Below are 19,884 nucleotides of genomic sequence, written 5' to 3' on the forward strand. Positions count from 1 at the left end.
ATCTCAAAATTCTAAAGTACCGGTATGTAGGTCGGTCAGTCATTTATTTATCATAAACTCTTGTTGACGATCATCGAGTTATTTTCTACTTTATTAAGGATGCTTTAAGCAGAAATATTGCAAAGGTATATTTATCATTCCCTCAGTGTACGAGTTTAGTTGACTTAAAGTTAAGTAATCGAATATCACCGAATGTAGAACAATTTACCAAAAGCAGAACCTGGAATACCCAAAAAGTTAGAATTGGCACAATCATTCGATTTGGCCGGAAAAGTAGAAACAAACTTTTTTAGGCCTTATGTTATTGTACAAATGGTTTAAATTATCATTTACCGAGTAAGCTTTATTCACAGTGTTATTATATTATTTCAGGCACTTTAAGTTAGTACTTTAAATGTTTATAAATAAGAAATTCTATTTGCGGGAATTTCACCGAGTCTATACGCCCACCAGTGTTGTTGTTCTTTCAAGTTTTAAAGTATTTTGTTTGCATTATGTGAGAACAGTATAAGAGCATCGTATACCCTCTCATAATGTCAATTCTTTCAGCTGCACTGTTATGTTTTATTTATCTTAGCCGATGTAAAGGGAAACTGCTCTTTAACTTTGAAGGGAACCGGTGAGAGATATTTGTCGGGTGTTTTTTTTTTTTTTTTTGGGGGGGGGGGATCGAATCCAGACGCATTCAACGAAGCCTTTAACATGATTTGAATATATCCATGGTTTTATCTGTGTTAATTTCAGTGTCTACAATACATTAACACGTCACTCAGCTCGCATCAACACGCAATGATTGAGATGCTGGCGTTCACACCGGGGTCAGCACTGACCTTAGCGCTGGTAGCCATGGTGACGGGATTGCTAGGATACTGGCTAACCAATCGGATGAAGTACAACTATCCCCCGACACCTGGGCTTGCCATACCATTAATCGGACATACCTATAGTATGTGTTGACTTAAATAATTATGTTAATAGGGCACCAATTCGACCCAGAATTATATTTTAATAAATCTTACACGAATTCTGTGATGGCGGTAGAGAGAAGACCATCTTTTTATCCATGATTATATTGGTTGGGTATTTTTTCTGTATACACCGGGGCTTTTTATTGATATCTTTTGATTTAGAAAATACGCAAAGCTTTTAACTTCGGTAAAGAATGATCGAAAACACTGAGAAAGGGAATATATATTTAAAGGTTAATTTGATATTTGCGGACAATTGCATCATTTTACGAAATTATTTCGGGGGGAAGCGATCTTAAGTTTTCCATTGGTAAGGAAGGAAACAAAGTTCTGTTAACAGAATTATCGCGAAAGTTGTCTTTTGTTTCAAGAGATCAGTATGAGCAACTTTTGCAAACAGTGCCTAGAGTGGACCCAGACGTATGGACCTGTACTTACGCTTCATCTGGGTACGTAATTGTTTTACACGAAGTGTTCATGTGGATATGTTGTTTTTTTATTTGTTTTCATTAAATGCGCATTTGGGCACGTCTTGTTCTGAACAAAGCGTTCATTTGAGGATGTTATTGTTCAAAACAAAGCGTTCATTAGAATGCGATATTCTTTTACAAGAAGAGTCCATTAATGGAGTAATGGGGAAATGATTTATTTATTGCTCGAAGTGTATGTGAATTAATTTTGGTTTGCCCCAAGCTTGTATTTAGTACGTAATTATGTTGCACGTAGCAGTTAATTTAGTATGAATTTGTAAGGCTTTTCCACAAACCTAATATTTAGTTTATTTGATCTGTACAAAACCTATTTTCTACAAAAAATCCATATTTCGCGAAGATTGCCAATTCGTCCTTTAAACTAAATCTACATTGTTGCATGTTGTCTTCACATGACGTTCGCATGTAGGTGCATACATTTACATTATTATGACCATCCACGCAGTTGTACGTAAACATAAGATTTTGTACACGAATAATGTTGACATTTTCAAAATCAATTTACAATATGTGTGATGGTACACATATATTTACCTTAATTGCGTTACATGATTTTTACAAATTATAATATCGGCACGTTTGATTTTCACATTAATTGCAATTAAATTCCTTATAAAGAGTGTTTACTAATTGAAAATATCGGTATCTAAAACGTATTGCGCAAAGTAAACGTGGTGGTAGGTTAAGCTCTTGAACAAATCATCCATATCGATACGTATGTTTTTGCACCGTTTGAACAGATTTGATTCCTTACATTTTTTTAAAGTTGCGTATACGGATAATTTTAGACTTTACACGAATGGTACATATACTTGTTACGTAACTTACTTTGACAATGTCAAATTTGTATCTCCGTGTCATTTGTTTATTGCAGGCCCAATGAAGCTTGTTGTCGTGAACAAGATCGATATCGCGCTAGAGGTTCTTGTGAAGAAATCGACAGACTTTGCCAACCGTATGGTTACCCCAACAGGTAAATGTATATTTGTTATTCTTCCTTTCGGTTTTTCGGATGATCGATTTTTCCAGTTAACATTTTATACCGTAATTTTATTGCACGCACATTTCTCAAACAATTAAAACTAGAAATATGTCATTAGCATATCATGTTGATGCTTAGACACCCATTTCATCCCATCCTTATTTATTTAACATTGACAAGGTGGCCATGCTTTAGTTTTAGACTGTTGCCCAAAATTAAAACTCGTTTTTAAGGTACTTGTCCACAGATGTACTGAATTTTATAAAGTATGTAATTAAATGCATTAACTTACAACACTATAATATTTGGAATAATATTAAATACGTATACTACGTATAATAGAAGGTAAAAAGTAAAAAAAAATGTCTTCACTGGGATCCAAAAAGGAACTTCTTGGAACAAAAATCAAAGATGCCTGCAATAGGCAACACGTTTGATATCTAGATGGTATTTTAGTTGCTTAACTGTGAACAAGTCCCTCAAAATCCGTTCACTAATCGTGTTTAACATTGAAAAGAATAGCTCAAAACCCATGTTTATTTATGAGCTTAGTATGACACTGTTTTTGTTTATAGTCAGAGTATTCACAGAAGGAGGTAAGGACATCGCGTTCAGTAACTATACGCCCACCTGGAAATTGCACAGGAAAATGTCGTCGAAAGCTCTCAGGTAGGCGCGTTGTTTGTATGTGAGCCGCGCTTTGGGAAACGGTGTTTCATGCATGTGCGTAAAGTGTCATCAAGATTAGCCTGTGTAGTCTGCACATGGTTATGCATGATTTCCGCTTTTATGGCATATTTTGTTAAAAGGGAGTTTCTTTTCTTCACAAAAATCAAGTTGAGGCGGTAAGTGTCGTCCCTGATTAACTGGTGCGTACTGCACAGGCTAATCTGGGACAAAACGTTATGCATATGAAATAAGCCCAGTTTTCCAAGAACAATGCTCATGTTTGCCGCTATTTGTAATCCGGATCTACACATCTTTGGAAAAACCCGCTGTAAACGTAGTCCTGTACACGCCTCACTGATATATAATATGCACCAGTTGTAGTTTCGATAAGACAATTTTAGTTGATATGGTAGGTCCTACTGACAGAGAGTTAAATCGGTCATCTTTTTGTACCCCAAGACTAGTTCCTTCCAAAATCTAGCTCAGCGTTATTATATTTCTAAGTCTAATTGGGTAATAAAAATAGACTTAACATGCAGAGCAGTCGTATCTGGAAACGACAAAACTGTCTTAAATGTAATAAATGCTTTAAAATATAGATAATTTATATCTCAGCCTATTGGATTGTTTTTTCGATATCGGTAATGTCAGTTTAACGCTAGAATGTTCTAGAAACTTTGCTTATATAGAACTGTGGCATATAAGAATATTTTATTAACAACGGGATATCTACATTTTCACGCTAACGCATACTTTTTTTGTTCCAAAAATATGCTTCTTTTACATTAATTTGCGCAAAAGCAAAACTTGAATTGATCAATTGCAAGATTGTCAGAAGTTAAACTTTGGGTGGTCGTCTTCCAAGCCCCCTTTACAAGCTAAGGGGTTCGGGGATTTTATTTAAATCAGCGATCTAATGTTTTGATCACCAGTCAGAGCATTCGGAAGTTGAAAGCGAAAAGTGAGTGTACATATGAGTGCTGTAGCCGAACAGAGTAAGATCAAAGAAGGTCTTTATAACAATGTTCTATGCGGTAAGCGCAGTAGTTACACGCGCTTCGTACCAAATCCACCAGCGTTCGATCCCGCTCCATGTACACGAGAGCTTGATTGGTTGTCATCATATCAGACAGAACGGTTTTCCTCCGGGCACTTTGATCCCTCTAAACAAAAGACCACACCCAGCTTTAATTGTGAGCGTAGTGAGTTAGGCACGAGTGAAGTGGGTCTAAAAATGAACCCTCGGACGCGGAGGTACCTGATACAGACAGCCGATGTGAGGTCTTTGGGTGCGAGCGATGGGGACCTTACATAATACAGCGTAAACACAGACGTACTTCATAAACATAAAAATACACATATTCTATCACTTGTTATGTTCTCTCTCTTTGACAGACAGCTGATGCAGGGCCCCGCACTCGAACAGAGGATTCACAATGCTATGGTAACCGTTTTCGCTGAGATGGACAAAATAGTAGGCAAGCCGTTCGAACCAGCCGAGTACATCAACTTCGCCATAGGCAACATACTGATGGGATTATGTTTTGGGGGCAGGTAAGTACACTTTTTTCAGACGGTGGTTTACAATTGACCTCCTCATATGACCTTCTCTATAGCCAACACTGGGATTTCTTAGCGGGACACTGCTGTGCATGAAATGCGTGTTTTACAATGTGAAAATGTATTGAATCGATGTTTTCTTCCCTTCTCGTGCAGTATTGATTCGTTTTTTTAACGGTTTCATGCATTGAACTATAATTTCTAATTGGTTATCATATAAAATCTCTAGTAATAGTATATAGTCATTTTTAATTAAACATTAATTAAACATTTGTAATCAAAAGCATTAGGTTTTATAATTCAATCGATGCTCTGCAAAGTCTTGAACAAATGATTAAACGGAAGAGTTATCGAATTAAACATGTACGTTTACGGTAATCGTTATTATTTAGAGTGCTTAGTTTTTTTAACAAAGCAATACTTTTCTTTTGTAGCTTCGACTTTGAAGACAAAGAAATAAATTTTATATTAAAAGCAGAAGACGAACTACTAGAAAATATTAGCAATGTTCCTGAAGACATTTACCCTCCGTTACAATACTTGATTAAGTCAAAAGCATTCAAACGTGTTGAGGATGCTACACAGACGGTTTTAGCGTACATTAAAAAACGCTATAGTGCGGAGCTGGCTACTTACAAGCCTGGTAAATATCCGTAAATGCCAAGTATAAAACATGCTGAAATTATCAAAATTTATAACAACACATGTTTGTATGCACTATTAGTTAACAACAAATTGATAAGATGTTCGTTGGATTTTCCACACCTAAAATTCGTTTTATAAAATAAATATTCAGTTGTTTTTATTTCCACCACCGTTTCAGTATAGCTGTCATCCAATTTATTGAAGCAGAGCTGTCATTTTTGCTATTCATTTGTGTAATGTTTACGGCCTTTTGTATTTTACGCAATAGACTGTTTATGTTTCGTCAAACAGTTAATGGTACAAAATTGCAATATCAAATAAGGTGACTGCTTTTTGCAGAAATATGCAAGCAATAACTTGTATTATTGTACGCCTTAATATCGCCATATTTTTATTTTTTTATTGCGCTCGCTGGCACCAAAGTATGGCTCCGACGAACAACAGAAGATTGTATTGTGAGCTTTTCCATTCTTTTCGTCTGCGTTTGTCGTGTTTTTACCGTCACTAGACTTAATCAAAGATCATGATAAAGATCTAAAGTTCAAACTTAATTGACGAAAAGATATTTTAAGCATATGTTTCTACCAATGCAAATCAGTAAACAAGAGCACCGCATAACTGGTGCCAACGCTCGGCTGCGGATGCAGTTTTGAATAAATGAAAGCTTGTCAGAATTTTTTTAAGAGGTCACAGTGACCTTGACCTTTGACCTAATGACCCCAAAATGGTTGTGGCGTGTAGAACTCATCAAGGTGCATCTACATATGACGTTTCAAAGTTGTAGGTGGAAGCGCTTTGATTTTAGAGCCGATGTAAATGTTTAAGCACGACGCGGACGGCGGACGACACGACGAGCTGGCTATGACAATACCTCGGGTTTTCTCCGGAAACAGCCGAGCTAAACATATAAATGTAATCTCAACCAATCATAAGACATGTTTGATGATATAATATTTATGCGAAAGAACGATATATCATGCACAATAGCGCTTGAATTTTGTTTGCGATGCCCCAAAATGTATGCGTTTATATTTGTTAGAAATTATCTGAAAATGAAAATGTATCGTGGTATTCTTAAATCTTCGCTCGGGAGTTTAAACTACCAATCGACAAGGTATTTTTTTATTATCAGTATTGCTTGCTTGTTTGAAAATGTTATTACACAAGTGCAAATAAAACTGTACATTTTAGACGCACAACGCCACCTAGCGGACCACCTTATTCTCGCTCGCCAGGAGGCGAAAGAGGAGGAGGATCCGGAAGTGCTTGCGTCCCTAACCGAGACCCACATCACACAGACACTTGCTGACATTTTCTTCGGTAATTGTTTAACTTTGTGTGTGTTTTTTTTTTGTCACATAGTACTTCTGCGCCCGATTCTACATTACATAAAGAATTGTATCTTTCTAATCAAAATTTTATATACCGAGGTATACGAATTAAAAGATTAAATATGGGAAGACTAGTTATTTAATGTATTTTATAGAATACCGTGTATTTTATTTACATTAAAAATATTTTGGAAATTCTTAATTCGATCTATTGAATATGCGACCTTCAGTTATGATGTGAGTGATGTATCAGTATGTGTGATCGTGTTGATGTAAGAGAGCGGGGATGCGTCAGTATTGCCGAGGAAATAACAACAACCCACTATCCGAGCTACAATGTGCCCCAACACTATAAGCACGACTTTTACTTGTTTGTCGATATTGTAAACAACGAGAGGTCGATATTATGCTAATCATGTTGTGTCTTTCAACATATTAACTGGGACTTTTTTGACGAAATTGCATTTATATTCCCTCCTTCGGCGTATATTGCTTTGCCCCTGTCCGTCGGTAGGACGGTCGGATGGTCAGTCGGTACCATATTTTGAGAAATCTTAGGCCTACCTTCCATATAGGTAGGCATTGTAGTTGCGAGACAATGATGATTTCAATTTTGAGGTAAACTTTTCAAATGTCAAAATTACAGAGAATTGTTAAATGAATTTGAATAGGTACAATAGTCATTTAAAGTACAGTAGTTACCCATAAAACATCCCTTAACCAGGACTATTGGATCGATAGATAATAGTACTGGAAGAACAATATTGGGAGCATTTTAATGCATTTACAAATAAAACAGTACGGCCAGAGTATATCACCATATATTGATGGCATTGTTTGCTAATTTATAACATAGGGGAATGCCATGACAGTTTGTTTTATGTAGGATGGTTTTTTTTTTTTTTTTGTTGTTGGTTTTTTGTTTGTTTTGTTTTTGTTTGCATGTTCTTGATGTTGTTTGGTGATTGTTGTTGTTGGTGGTGTTTTTTTAGGGGGGGGGGGGTGTACATGTTTTACCAACATCTCTTGTCTCTCTCAAATTAATTCTCGAATATTTTATACCTTGTATGTACATTACAGCTGGTATCGACACCTCCCGTTTGACTCTACGTTTTGCAGTTCTTCACATGATCGCAAATCCGAAAATCCAGCAGAAAGTGCAACAAGAAATTGACCGGGTCGTGGGTAGGTTATATACGATTGTTCATACAATGGCAATGCGTTACACGTGTTGAGTTCACATTAAGTAATCCGACTGGTAACGCTGTCAGTTCATTATAAGATTGAAACTTCTTTCAATATTTAAACTATTGAGTCCATATGCAGAAAACGTTAGCTTTTGCATGCCACCGCAATGTACTGGAAATACACGCCACCACAAGTTCAATGTCACACATAATGGTCAAAACATCATGTGAAGTTTGCAGCTGTCTGGTGACTACTTTGTAAATTTTGGTTCTTATATTGTAGTTAAATATTTGTTACAAATTAAAATAAAAATCATGAAATATTTACTCAATTTACACTACCATGCAAAAATGTTATTAACACTTGTTGGTTTTTTAGTTATGTCAAGTGATAAATAACCACAAGACATAAGACAAAAACATGCGCCATACTTGAACACCAATGAATAAAGCGTGGTTTTCACCTTGCAATGGTCAATAAGAAGGATGGTGATGAGCTTTGCATGACAGTATTCAATAATGAAGGATATATATGATTTCTACTGGAAACATTATTTTAACAACGTTTCATGTAGATTAGGCGCACACATTGACAGTCTGACAACATTTTAATTGATTGTCACAGGGCCAAACCGGCTGCCGTGTCTGAGTGATAGGCCGGATCTGGCTTATACAGAAGCTGTTCTGCACGAGAGCATGCGTCTGTCAACCGTAGCTCCTACAGGAGTCTTCCACAAGACCCTTAGTGATACGTCAATCGGTAAATGAACACGTCGCTGCTTAGGTGTTTTATCTTAAAGTTAAATAGTCACTGAGGTTTTTCTGGTATGACTTATATTTTTTTCGATACTGGGCGACGTAATATTTAAGTTTATGTGTTGATATCGAAGTTGTGATAGCATCGTTCGGTATTCGGTCTGGACAGGTTTCCGTTTATCCTTTTTTATATATCTCCCACCAAAGCCGGATGGATATAGAATAGGCGTTGTCCGTCCGTCATTCCGTCCGCCCGTCACAAAATTTTGAAATTGCCGGTGTCATTCCACGAATTTGATGGTTGATATTTGAAATGAGAAGGACTTAAATCGAAATCGACAAAGCCGTTGAGTATTGATCTGATTCGATGTTCACTGGGTTCGGTTATGCGCAGGTTTTTACCGTGTCATTCATGTTTCACTGCTTTATTACTTTTCTTAGACGAGTTCAAGTTTTTCAATGATGCACCATTACGGATTGACTACAATTCATATAATAATGTAACCCATTATTTTCTATCCTATATTTCTTTGCCTGCAGGCCTTTTCAGGTATAAACCACTGGGCGGCATATGATAATGTAAAGTTCTTCCTTACATGCCTTTACATTGTGTCGAAGATTACCAAATAAGGGATAAGTCGGTGAGCATATGAATATGTAACGCCTCACTTGAGGGCCTTTACAATCTGTCAAAAGGCCACATTCAGGAATAAACTACTTGGCATATGCTAATGTAAAGCTGCGTCACATGTAGGCCTGACAATTTCATGCAAGCGTTCCCCATTAGGGTTTTGCCAATGCAGATTCACAGTTAGTCGATAGTTTTGAACGTAATCGATTGATTCTGATCTTTTTTGTGTATGCGGAGAATCCACATATGACTAAACAATTACTGTCAGTTTCTTGTAGTAAAGTAATTGTTCATGAACTGATGATATTAATGGTAAAAAATACCAAAATATCAATAGCAGCATGCACATTTTGTCATAATTAATCTATATTGTCGAATAGAAAATCCAACATAAATCTTACTATGATCAACATAAGCCTACACTGCAAACAAATGCGCAAAGCTCATGTTCATAAATTCTGAAATGATCGTGGTTCAACCAATGTTAACTTGACACGATTCATTAATAACTTAAAAGGTTTTCTGTGTAGCACACGATATTTATATGTTTTTTATTTGTTTTAATCAATTTATGTTTCATATCCTATCAATGTCCTAGGAGACGAAATAACTTCCATTTTATTATATTCTTGGGATTTATTTCATCTAAGGTTTATTTTATAGGTCTCTTTTTACTGACTAATAAGGAATATGATTGTAAACATAACTTATTACATAGACTAATATGGCGGACTTTACTTAGGATTTGAACAGTACATAGGTTTAAAATAAGTATAAAGTCATAGCGTAGGTTTCTTTTCTGCATGAAAGAAGCAAGTCATGATTGTATTAATGCATCTTTTAGTAAATAATCATGTTTATACGTCATGTCGATGAATCGTTTTGTGAATACTAAGGGTGAACTATGAATATAAATCGTATATATATATATATATATATATATATATATATATATATATATATATATATATATATATATATATATATATAGAGAGAGAGAGAGAGAGAGAGAGGTGAAACGCACATTTTTGTTCATTAATTTAAATTTCTTATTTGAATACTTGCATTATTTCTTGCAGGCGAATATATGCTGCCCAAGGGTACCCCTGTAGCGATAAACCACTGGGCGCTGCATCACGACCCAGAGGCATGGGGCGACGTCGACGCTTTCATCCCGGAGAGGTTTCTAGACGAAGACGGCAAACTGGGACCGAAACCCAAGAGCTGGCTCCCGTTCTCGGCGGGAAAGCGTGTCTGTCTCGGTGAGTTCGTGGCAAAACCAGAACTGCACCTTTTGTTTGCGTGCCTCATGCAGCGTTACACGTGGGGCATGGAAGAGGGCAAGATCCCAGACCTCGCACCCATAGCGTCGATCTTTGTTATGTATCCGAAAGAGCAAGATGTCGTCATTAAGAGACGATTTTGATGTAAGGGGCTGCCGTGGCTGAATCTGGAAATACGAGAATTCCATTGACGACTGTTGTAATAATCTATTCACTCGTATTTACCGATTCATTGAACTAGTGGTCACTAAAATATTTAATAGTTACTAGATAAAGTTCATTTATTGTTGATACTAAATACGCCTTTTTTGATCAGACACAATGGCTAGAGGTCAGTTCAATACATTTTTAAGCACAGGTGTAATGGAAGTAAATGCCCGTGTACTTATCTTGTAAGCAATACATTTCATTATTTTGGGGCTGATGCTTAATGCGAACATAATGATACTTGTCGACCCTTGATCGTTTCTCAAGGCATCCCCAGCTATTGCATGTATGTCAAATTATTTTCAAATTTCAATGAGGTTTTAGTTTAGATTAGTTCTTCGGTCGGTGATATTTGTATAGGAAAGCCGTCTGTGAGATAAATGTGTGCGATTTTTCAATAAGTATAGATATTTGGGCAGCGTATCTGCACTACTATAAACATATACGCAGTGTTTTTGTAATATATTCGATGTACCTGGTTTATCAGCTGATTGTTAAATGTTGGTGATTTCATAAATCTGTATTCAGCTTCCACTCAAAGTATCCATTACATACCAGACAAGAGCAGATCGTGTTTGTTATAATGATTGGTTACAATTATTAATATTTTCTAACACGTGACATTGCTTTATTTACAAATTGTATGCATTAAAGACGATGTAGCTATGTATAAGTCTGAATTAACTGTGTGTTCTGTTCTGTTTTTGTTATCACTGTATTTCGGATAATATAAGATTGTGTGTATCAATATAGACCGTACGTCTTGCTATAAATGATACGGCATATGAAACACGACCGTTTTTATTAATACACATACACATTTTATGATTTATAATGTCGTTGTTATAATATAATTGAAATAACAAGCCGGCACTATACAAAAAGTATAATAAAGCGTCCAAAAGATAAAATATACTCATTATTGTATTGTCTTGATTGAAGAATTTCACCTTCACATGTCAGTTCTACTAGATGTATTTGTTCCAACATATTGGGAAAGTACAGATGCATTTCTTGCAGCATAACAAATGCTTAATAGCGAGTAAAATGCAAATTAGTCGTGTTCTGAGAAAACTGGGCACATGCATGTGCGTAAAGTGTCGTCCTAGATAAGCCTGTGCAATCCGCACAGGCTTATCAGGGACGACACTTCGCTTTTTATGACATTTTCGTTTAAATGAAGTCTCTTCTTAGCAAAAATCCAATTTAGGCGGAAAGTGTCGTCCCTGATTAGCCTGTGAGGACGTGAGGACACTTTACGCACATGCATTATGCCAAGTTTTCTCAGAACGCGACTCAAATATTTCCGTTATATGTCACACTTATTAATGTCCTATTCTTAAGATAAAATACTACTTGTAGAATTCCCAGGCGGATGTTATGTATTAACGTATATACATTATGGACCTAGAAAACGTTGCAAGTTTCATGAAAAACATATTATTTATTTCTGTGTTGTGATAATTTGAGTACTTGTATTTTAGTCTTGAGGTCAATGTTTCTACTTCATTAAATTGTTAATTCTTAAATGTTTTAGTTGTATATATAGTTGTATTGTTATAAATGAATCTTTTAGTCTTTGTGTTACAATGTTTTCAACGTCGCGTGTGAATGGATGTAATAATAATAATAATAAAATCTTTATTAAAAGAAGATAGACTTGTTAAAAAATACATCAGATGAAATTACATAATATGCAATTTATATAATACATTTCTTATTTTCAACAAGGTCTTCTAACAATATACAATTTACAACAAATACATCATATTTCATCTTGAGCAATAAGAACAAAACATAAGGAATCATATATGCATGCACACTTATGATGATATATCTTAAAATTCAAAACAAATGACAGACATAAAACTACAATAACCATTTAAGCAAGAAAAGTATTCAAACATAAAACTAATGTTATTTACTAAAACAACATAACGCATGTTCAGTTTATTTCATAAAGTGTGAAAGAAAGATAAGCTTTTATTGTTTTCTTAAATGTAATTAAATTGTTTGTTTGATGTATAGATTTGGGTAACGAATTCCAAATTTTTTTGCTAGTAAATTAAAATGTGTATTTAGCACATAGCTGAAGCCAAGTTGTCTTAAGTTGATTTCAAAGCTGGATACCAAAGATTAATTTTCTTACAATTTAAATTTGTTAAAATATTAATCTGTTTCGTTAACGCTTGGTATAATAATGAATTTGTGTTATTGACAATTTTCATGTAATAACTAATTATTATCACAGTTGTCATACATGTCCAAAATCTCGTTATTACTCTATCGAATAAACTAGTTTGGTTTTGACAGCTCGTTTGAAAAGGCTTAAAATAGATGCACTGTGATGAAATGCTCTAAACGCTCGGTCATTTAATATTTTTACAGTATGAGACATATTTTTCAGTTTAATTGAAATTTATACCTAGGTGCACAAAACTATTGAACATGGTATAACACTCGTTATTTATCGAACACGAATAGTTGTACATGCTTTAACGTTTTTCAAACATGCATGAGTTCTTTTAATTTTTATTTTTATTTTAAGAACCCATTTAGAAGAGTAAAGGTTATATATCGTTAAGTTTGGTTGGACGGTTTACTGGGACAGTAGTAAATAAAACAATATCATCAACAAATAACAGCATAAGAACTGAAATAAAATGCAAATCGTCCTTTGTAAAATGTGGAACATTTATATACAATATAAAATATAAGCGTTGACATAGATCTCCCTGGTTTGACACTAAGAGAGACATGGACGAAGTCGGAATATGCCGTATCCTGAGTGTTTTGTTTATACAAGATTTGACTGTTTCATATATATATGACATTTCATAATCATTGACAACGCAATATAGCTTACGCTTCCGCAAAAGAACATTTTGTATAATGCTGTGTAAAATAAAAATACAATCGGTTGTACTTTTGTTTGTCTCTTAAACCGCATCGAAGAGGATTACGCATATTTTACCCTCCCACCATCAATTGATTATGTTTCATAAACATATTGAAAAAATATGTATTTACAAAAGTGCTTCCTCTATGATTGGAAGGATCCTTTTTGTCATCTTGTTCAATATTGGTACGATTCATCCTTTGTACCAGTGATCAGAATAAATACCACAATCGAAAATGTAATTTTGAATTTGTAATTTAAACTCGTTGAAACCAATAAAGGAATAAGCTACATTATTGAACAAGTCGCAAGCTTTATTGCAGAACAAGCCGCAAATTTTATTGAGCTTTATGTTCAATATTGTGTGTCCTAAGTCGTCTATAATACAAACACAATAAATCGTTTAAATAGAAGGCGACGAATTCAAGCTGTTTTTGCCATTAGTAGTAATTGTATTTTATGCAAAGTATTCGTTGATTGTCTAAATTGATTTGAAATAGACAATTAATTATACCTGTATAGTTATTCAACTCATTTATACTAATTTTAAACAAATTACACTTTCAACAACTGCGAAAGTCACAAATAATAAAAGAGACTAGTGAAACACCAGAATTATTATTTCATTCAATTTATAATGTTAAGACACACAAGTCTAGAAACGAGTGTTAGATATATATCACTTCAAACAATTATCATTCATTCGGAACCCAGTTTTCATCCCTCATTTTCTTAAACTTTAGCAAAGTCATCGTATTAAGCTTAAAAACCTGAATTAAGCTTTCATTGTCCATATTTGCAAAGAACGACCCATCCAAGCCTTCAGTTTCGCACGCGTCTGCCATATCCTGCATCCGACATAATTGAAGTCTTTCCACAAGCTCATTGCAATTTAACTCGAGAAAGAGTTTTAACTGGTCTTTAGGCGTATCAGTCATTGATGTGGGGCAACTTGGCGCCATAGGCTTAACTACCGCAGTCCTTGAACCAATTGGTGGGAGAGCTTTGGAACCTGGGCTTTCTTTTGTCATAGCGGGTGGTGAAACTTTCAGAGGATTTTTTGGTTCCGGCGTATACTGGTTTTCAATCTTTTTGCTTGGGAAGATGCTCCATTTTTTGGACTACAGTATGAACGAACGGAATATTATTGCACAGTATCTTGAATGACCACACACGTTTAATATGAGAATATTAATAGAATCACTATCAAAATAAGGAACTAAATTACAATACATTTTCCCGTTAGCATACTATACACGAGCCAATCCACAGATAAATATTGTAATTATCGTGTCAGCGCTGGTTATATTTATATGCACTTGACAGAAATAAATTTTGAAAAGTGGCCAATGACACGTCTAGCCCAACTAAATCAATGTTTGAATATATCGAAAAGGTATGCACAATTAATGAGCATGTTTGAAACACAAAAAAAATCATAATATCTAAATCGCAATATATTTACCTTTCCTTTTTTGATGGGTAATACGTCTGAAAACAATACGAAATTGGAATTAATAATAAATGATTGAACATGATAAGTCACATTAGTTGAAAAGCGGAAAAATATGACGATTGTCGTATTTTATCTGTCTGAATTATCCCCCTCTCTCTCTCATCGTAATACAAAATCGTAACATGCCTACGGTAATTTCGGTTTCATTTTATTGTGATAACTAATTTTATATGCATTTTTAAGGTTTTCCTGACACAAATGGTTTGCATTCGTTTATGCCAGCATTGCAAACCTTATAATGTAGTTGGTTTAATACATATTTCTTCTTTTAAAAATAAAGCACAATTAAAATGTATCAACACATGATACAATGGGCCTCTTGTAAAGTATAGATCGTCCCCATTCTTTCAGTTTGTCTAAGGCTGTGTGTCAAAGGATTTGAATTTAATAGATCTGAGTTTCCAACAATGTTTTACTCTTTACCACTGAATACCAAAAAAAGCAACAACATACAGATTGATCCTCCAATCAATGATCGACAAGCTATAGTTGTAATTTAACATGGATTGTCATCTCCAACGGTACAATTACATAAAAGGACATATCGTCACCAGCCCATTCTTACTTTTACGAATAAGACTAAGATTTACCAAAATATAAACGTTTTTTAATAAAGATTTTTGAGTGGGTAATCACCCTTTATTATTAAAATTAGCCTATCTTAGAAAAAAGCAGGTTGGACGATATTAATTTTATACATAGTAAGAAGTCAAAGAACTGATTGGTGCATTCGTGTCCTGCTCAAGCGAGTAAAGCTGCATCGTGTTGCCAAAATTCGTACCGATTCGTGGAGTTGGTTTCAGATAGTCGCTCGAATCATTGATGTCTTGAGGAGGTGGTGGTGCCCGCTGAACTGGTATGCCGGATTCTAATTGAAAATGGATGCCTCACATATGCATTTCATGCCTTATAAATATTAGCATACATTAGAAGTCACATAATTTAAGCACGGAACAAACATGCAATGCAGTTGAAGCAAAATATAAATTTAGTCATTTTAGTAAATTTATTTTCATAACAATCAATTTGTAAACTTACAATTGTTCTTTGCATAAGTAAATTAAACAGTGAGCAATAATTTTATTAAAATGTGTCATGGTTCTTGTACGCAACACGTCTTCTAAAAGATTTCTATACTTATAAACGAATTTCCATTTTGATCCATTTAAATACTTTTTGGGTTGATTATATTATTGGGCACTGCGCAATAACAATATTAAGAGCAATAATTCCACAAACACTGAAGAGAGATTTATATAACTTTTATTCTGAAATAATTTAAGAAAAAAGAACAATCACTTTTAAAATACTTCGTAAATACCGATGACATAGTTATTTTACTTGTACTCCGCACTCCCTCCGAAAGACCTTTATAAATACATGATTCCATTCAATACTTTGAGGAATGTAAAGTCTTTGTTCAAATATATAGTAATTTATGTATTCAAGTTCTGCCAAAAAAAATAGTAATGGGAAATCCATCAATATATGATGATGGATTTCAATTCTGTCAGTAATTAGCACATGAAATTATAAAAAGGGTAATAACTGCGTAAAAACTGAAGACAGTTATGGTCCTTGAACTTGGCATTTCTATCCAAGCCATTTATCATTTTTTAAGGTTTATTTTAATCCCTTCAATACCTGCAGAGCTACGCTGCAAAAAAAGGCACATAAAGACTGATAATTCCGAAAAAGATTTATAAACGAGTTGTGTTTCTTGTACCTGCACTTTCTCTCAATGAACATAGTGTTATTTAAATACATCTAAAACTAAAGTAGTTAAATTGCAATGACTCTATGAATTCTTAAGAGGGAGAATTATAGTTCTGGTACTCTGCACTTCCTTTTAAAGCACTCTATTATTATGTGGAGATTTATTTTAATCCCTTTAATAGTTCTACAGTAATGCTCTGCACAAAGAGCAGGACAGAGTCTGACGAATGGAAAGACGTACGATGCGATTACTATAAGCCAACCATCGGAAGAATACACAGAGAACGTCGAAATATCAAATACATACTCAGACTTATAAAAAGATTTAAAGATCAGGGTATCTTCATAAAACATAAATAAGTGTATGTATTGTTTTCAGTAAAAAAAATAAGTAAAACTTAAGATGAAAATAAACCGATACTGTGACTATATGTAAAGCCAACCTTCAATTATGTGTATGCTAGCAGTACCCATTATTATAAAAAGCATACGTACCCATGTCCTCATAATCCGCCTGTACCGACTGACTGCCGTCTGCATCTGGTTTTTGACCGACACCTAGACCAAAAAAGCATCAGTTATATACTTGACCAAATTTGTATACTGTTCATTTGTTCATTTTCGTTTCTATATAATACGACGGAATATTTTGTAAATATAATCATGAGAAAAATTAATACAGTTCATAATATGACGTTCACATAATAATTCATATTAATAAAATGCTTAGAACAAATTAAGAGTTTGGATAAAATACTTACTTAAACTCCTAGCATACTCTATTTCGGTCTGAACAACTTTATTTGTAAAAAATGACGACTATGATTGGATTCCAGGTTTTGAATTAGATATGGTTTCCAAACGTCCTGATTTCAGATATAGTCCTGATGAAAATATATTGCATATTCTACTGCACAACTGAACCGGTTTGACGTGTTATGTTTCGAAAATTTAATAAGGCAAACATAAGCATTGAACACAGAAGTCGCGATATCATTTCGCTCAAGGCAAAGATGTGTGAAGTTGACTGTTAGGTGTTAGATCTACACCATCACATAAGAACGCACAGCTATGCACTACACATTCATCAAATGTTAAAATATAATGCAAAGATATACACGAGATCTTCATCAGATGCTCAACATAGAATGTATATCTATGCACTTTATCTTCATCAGATCTTCAAGCCAGTATACAATGATATGCACAAGATCTTGAAACAAGTATGCAAGGATATTCATAGCTATGCACCACATCTTCATCAAATTATGTCCCACTCGTCCTTCAAGTGTTCAATTCAATTGTTAAGAAATATGTTAAGACATTGCATGCTAATAAGATCTTTTACTTTAACATTTTGATCTGCAAGTCAATAGTGGTTTTCTTTTTTATGACTTAACATTATACTAATTATACTAAAGTATATTATCCTAGGCCTAGGTTTAAGCATGTTTGTTGTTTTGTATATATATATAAAAAAAACAAACGGGTGCTTATCATATTACACGTTTCTGTGACTTGAACCTGTTGGCATTTAATTCAAATGCTTCTTTATTTTATTAAAAATTAACCAGTACATCAATTGCATAATCATAAATCAAAGCTTTCAAATAATATTGCGTGTAAACGAAATTTTCTACGGACTGACCAAACGACCATCCGACGGACAGGTGCAATACGTTATGGATACGGATAATAAATATAAAAAAATATGGGGTGGAAGAATGCTTTATGTGTTTTACTAACCTGCCCTTCCATTTGCGGGTTTTCGATTTTCGTACATGTTCATTTCCGTCTTTTCTGGCACTGAAATGTAAATGGTCATGCGTGTAAACGAATCTCAACATATAAACATCACTAGGAGCTGTCAGTTAATAGCAGTGTATACATTATACCACCAGCGGAAAAGTCTCCAACTCTTTTATTTGTTAAATCAGACCATATACTTTTAGAGTTTTAAAGTTAACACAACTGCCGCGTTATTTGTACTTTTTATTATTATCAAATTTTATTGTGTCATACAAAGTAAACCCAATTCGGATTTTAAATGTTAAGAATTGGTTTTCTTCAATTGTATTCATTTTCATTTCTAACATTATGATCATACTCAACTTGTGGGTATATTTTTATTGTATCAAGAACATCTATTACTTCAACATATTGCTTATTTAGATTAAGCAACTTCAAGGGCGTCCAGTCATGATGCAGGTGAGAGTAACGTCAATGTATTAATTCAAGGTAAGTATATAAAATACATCGCAACAAAATTGCATTTTGCAATTAAAGCTAGTAAACGCATTTTAAAAGTAAGTTTATTACCATGGGAGAAACCAAAATGGTATTAAATCATTCTCGCTCAATATATTTAACCGTTTACTACAGCATTTTAGTTCCACCAGTTATGAAAAAATACTCCTAAAGAACGTTACGCGCAACTAACGTAATGTTTTTAAAGTATTTTCTTTATTTATAAAATGACAAAGGGAAATTAGAGTAAAGTGTTTTATTGATTACAATTTCGGCTCGAAAAACAATGTTTCAATATGTATATATATTAAAATATAAAAATGAACAAACACAAAAAAACGTATCGCACAGATAAATGAATAGTAGCACAAATTTGCATGTCATTCGTATAGTGTATTATTAATAAGTCTTACGCAGGACTGCGCTTGTGCAAAACATCCCAAATGATATGGGGTAAAACCGAAGCTGAACCGTATAAACCCTTTCAAAATCACATGACTTAGCAACTGTAATCGTTTGAATGAAACTACTGTTGATATACAAATGGGATCAGCGTTGGGTTTTACCTGCGTAAATAAGATTGCATTAGCCGTGAGTTGTCAAGAACCGGATTATAGCAAATGAAACCCACCTGGTGCCGGAGGATTCTTTCTGGGACGATGCGGAGGTAAGGACGGCGGTAGGTCTGGCGGCACGATTGCTGGCACTGTAAATAAGAAACATGGTTCGGTTAAACGATGCAATGTAATAGTTGTACGAAACGATATTAAATGAGCCCGCAGATCGAGACAAGTTT

The 19,884-nt window shown here is 34.4% G+C and overlaps 2 protein-coding genes across 6 annotated transcripts in view; one reads left to right on the forward strand and one right to left on the reverse strand.

Annotated features, from left to right (window-relative positions):
• The window catches only part of LOC127862613 (steroid 17-alpha-hydroxylase/17,20 lyase-like), a 111,502-nt gene extending 97,871 nt beyond the window's left edge, over positions 1 to 13,631 (forward strand). For 3 of the 4 annotated variants that reach the window (XM_052401818.1, XM_052401817.1, XM_052401815.1), the window contains exons 2-11: positions 745 to 946; positions 1,340 to 1,417; positions 2,334 to 2,432; positions 3,017 to 3,110; positions 4,506 to 4,664; positions 5,105 to 5,313; positions 6,507 to 6,635; positions 7,727 to 7,831; positions 8,459 to 8,593; positions 10,300 to 13,631. In XM_052401818.1, the coding sequence (XP_052257778.1) occupies positions 790 to 946; positions 1,340 to 1,417; positions 2,334 to 2,432; positions 3,017 to 3,110; positions 4,506 to 4,664; positions 5,105 to 5,313; positions 6,507 to 6,635; positions 7,727 to 7,831; positions 8,459 to 8,593; positions 10,300 to 10,646 (1,512 nt within the window). In that variant the 5' untranslated portion in view covers positions 745 to 789 and the 3' untranslated portion in view covers positions 10,647 to 13,631. The remainder of the gene's footprint in view (positions 1 to 744; positions 947 to 1,339; positions 1,418 to 2,333; positions 2,433 to 3,016; positions 3,111 to 4,505; positions 4,665 to 5,104; positions 5,314 to 6,506; positions 6,636 to 7,726; positions 7,832 to 8,458; positions 8,594 to 10,299) is intronic. The other variant, XM_052401819.1, reaches the window with a different exon arrangement.
• Positions 12,335 to 19,884, reverse strand: part of LOC127862607 (uncharacterized) — a 16,877-nt gene continuing 9,327 nt past the window's right edge. For both annotated transcript variants that reach the window (XM_052401800.1, XM_052401799.1), the window contains 6 exons: positions 19,720 to 19,794; positions 18,588 to 18,647; positions 17,337 to 17,399; positions 15,907 to 15,993; positions 15,075 to 15,100; positions 12,335 to 14,730 (listed from right to left, as the gene is read on the reverse strand). In XM_052401800.1, coding sequence (XP_052257760.1) covers positions 14,305 to 14,730; positions 15,075 to 15,100; positions 15,907 to 15,993; positions 17,337 to 17,399; positions 18,588 to 18,647; positions 19,720 to 19,794 — 737 coding nt within the window. In that variant the 3' untranslated portion in view covers positions 12,335 to 14,304. The remainder of the gene's footprint in view (positions 14,731 to 15,074; positions 15,101 to 15,906; positions 15,994 to 17,336; positions 17,400 to 18,587; positions 18,648 to 19,719; positions 19,795 to 19,884) is intronic.

The sequence above is a fragment of the Dreissena polymorpha genome, chromosome 16 (genome assembly GCF_020536995.1).
Source record: "Dreissena polymorpha isolate Duluth1 chromosome 16, UMN_Dpol_1.0, whole genome shotgun sequence".
In the NCBI taxonomy this organism is placed as follows: domain Eukaryota; kingdom Metazoa; phylum Mollusca; class Bivalvia; order Myida; family Dreissenidae; genus Dreissena; species Dreissena polymorpha.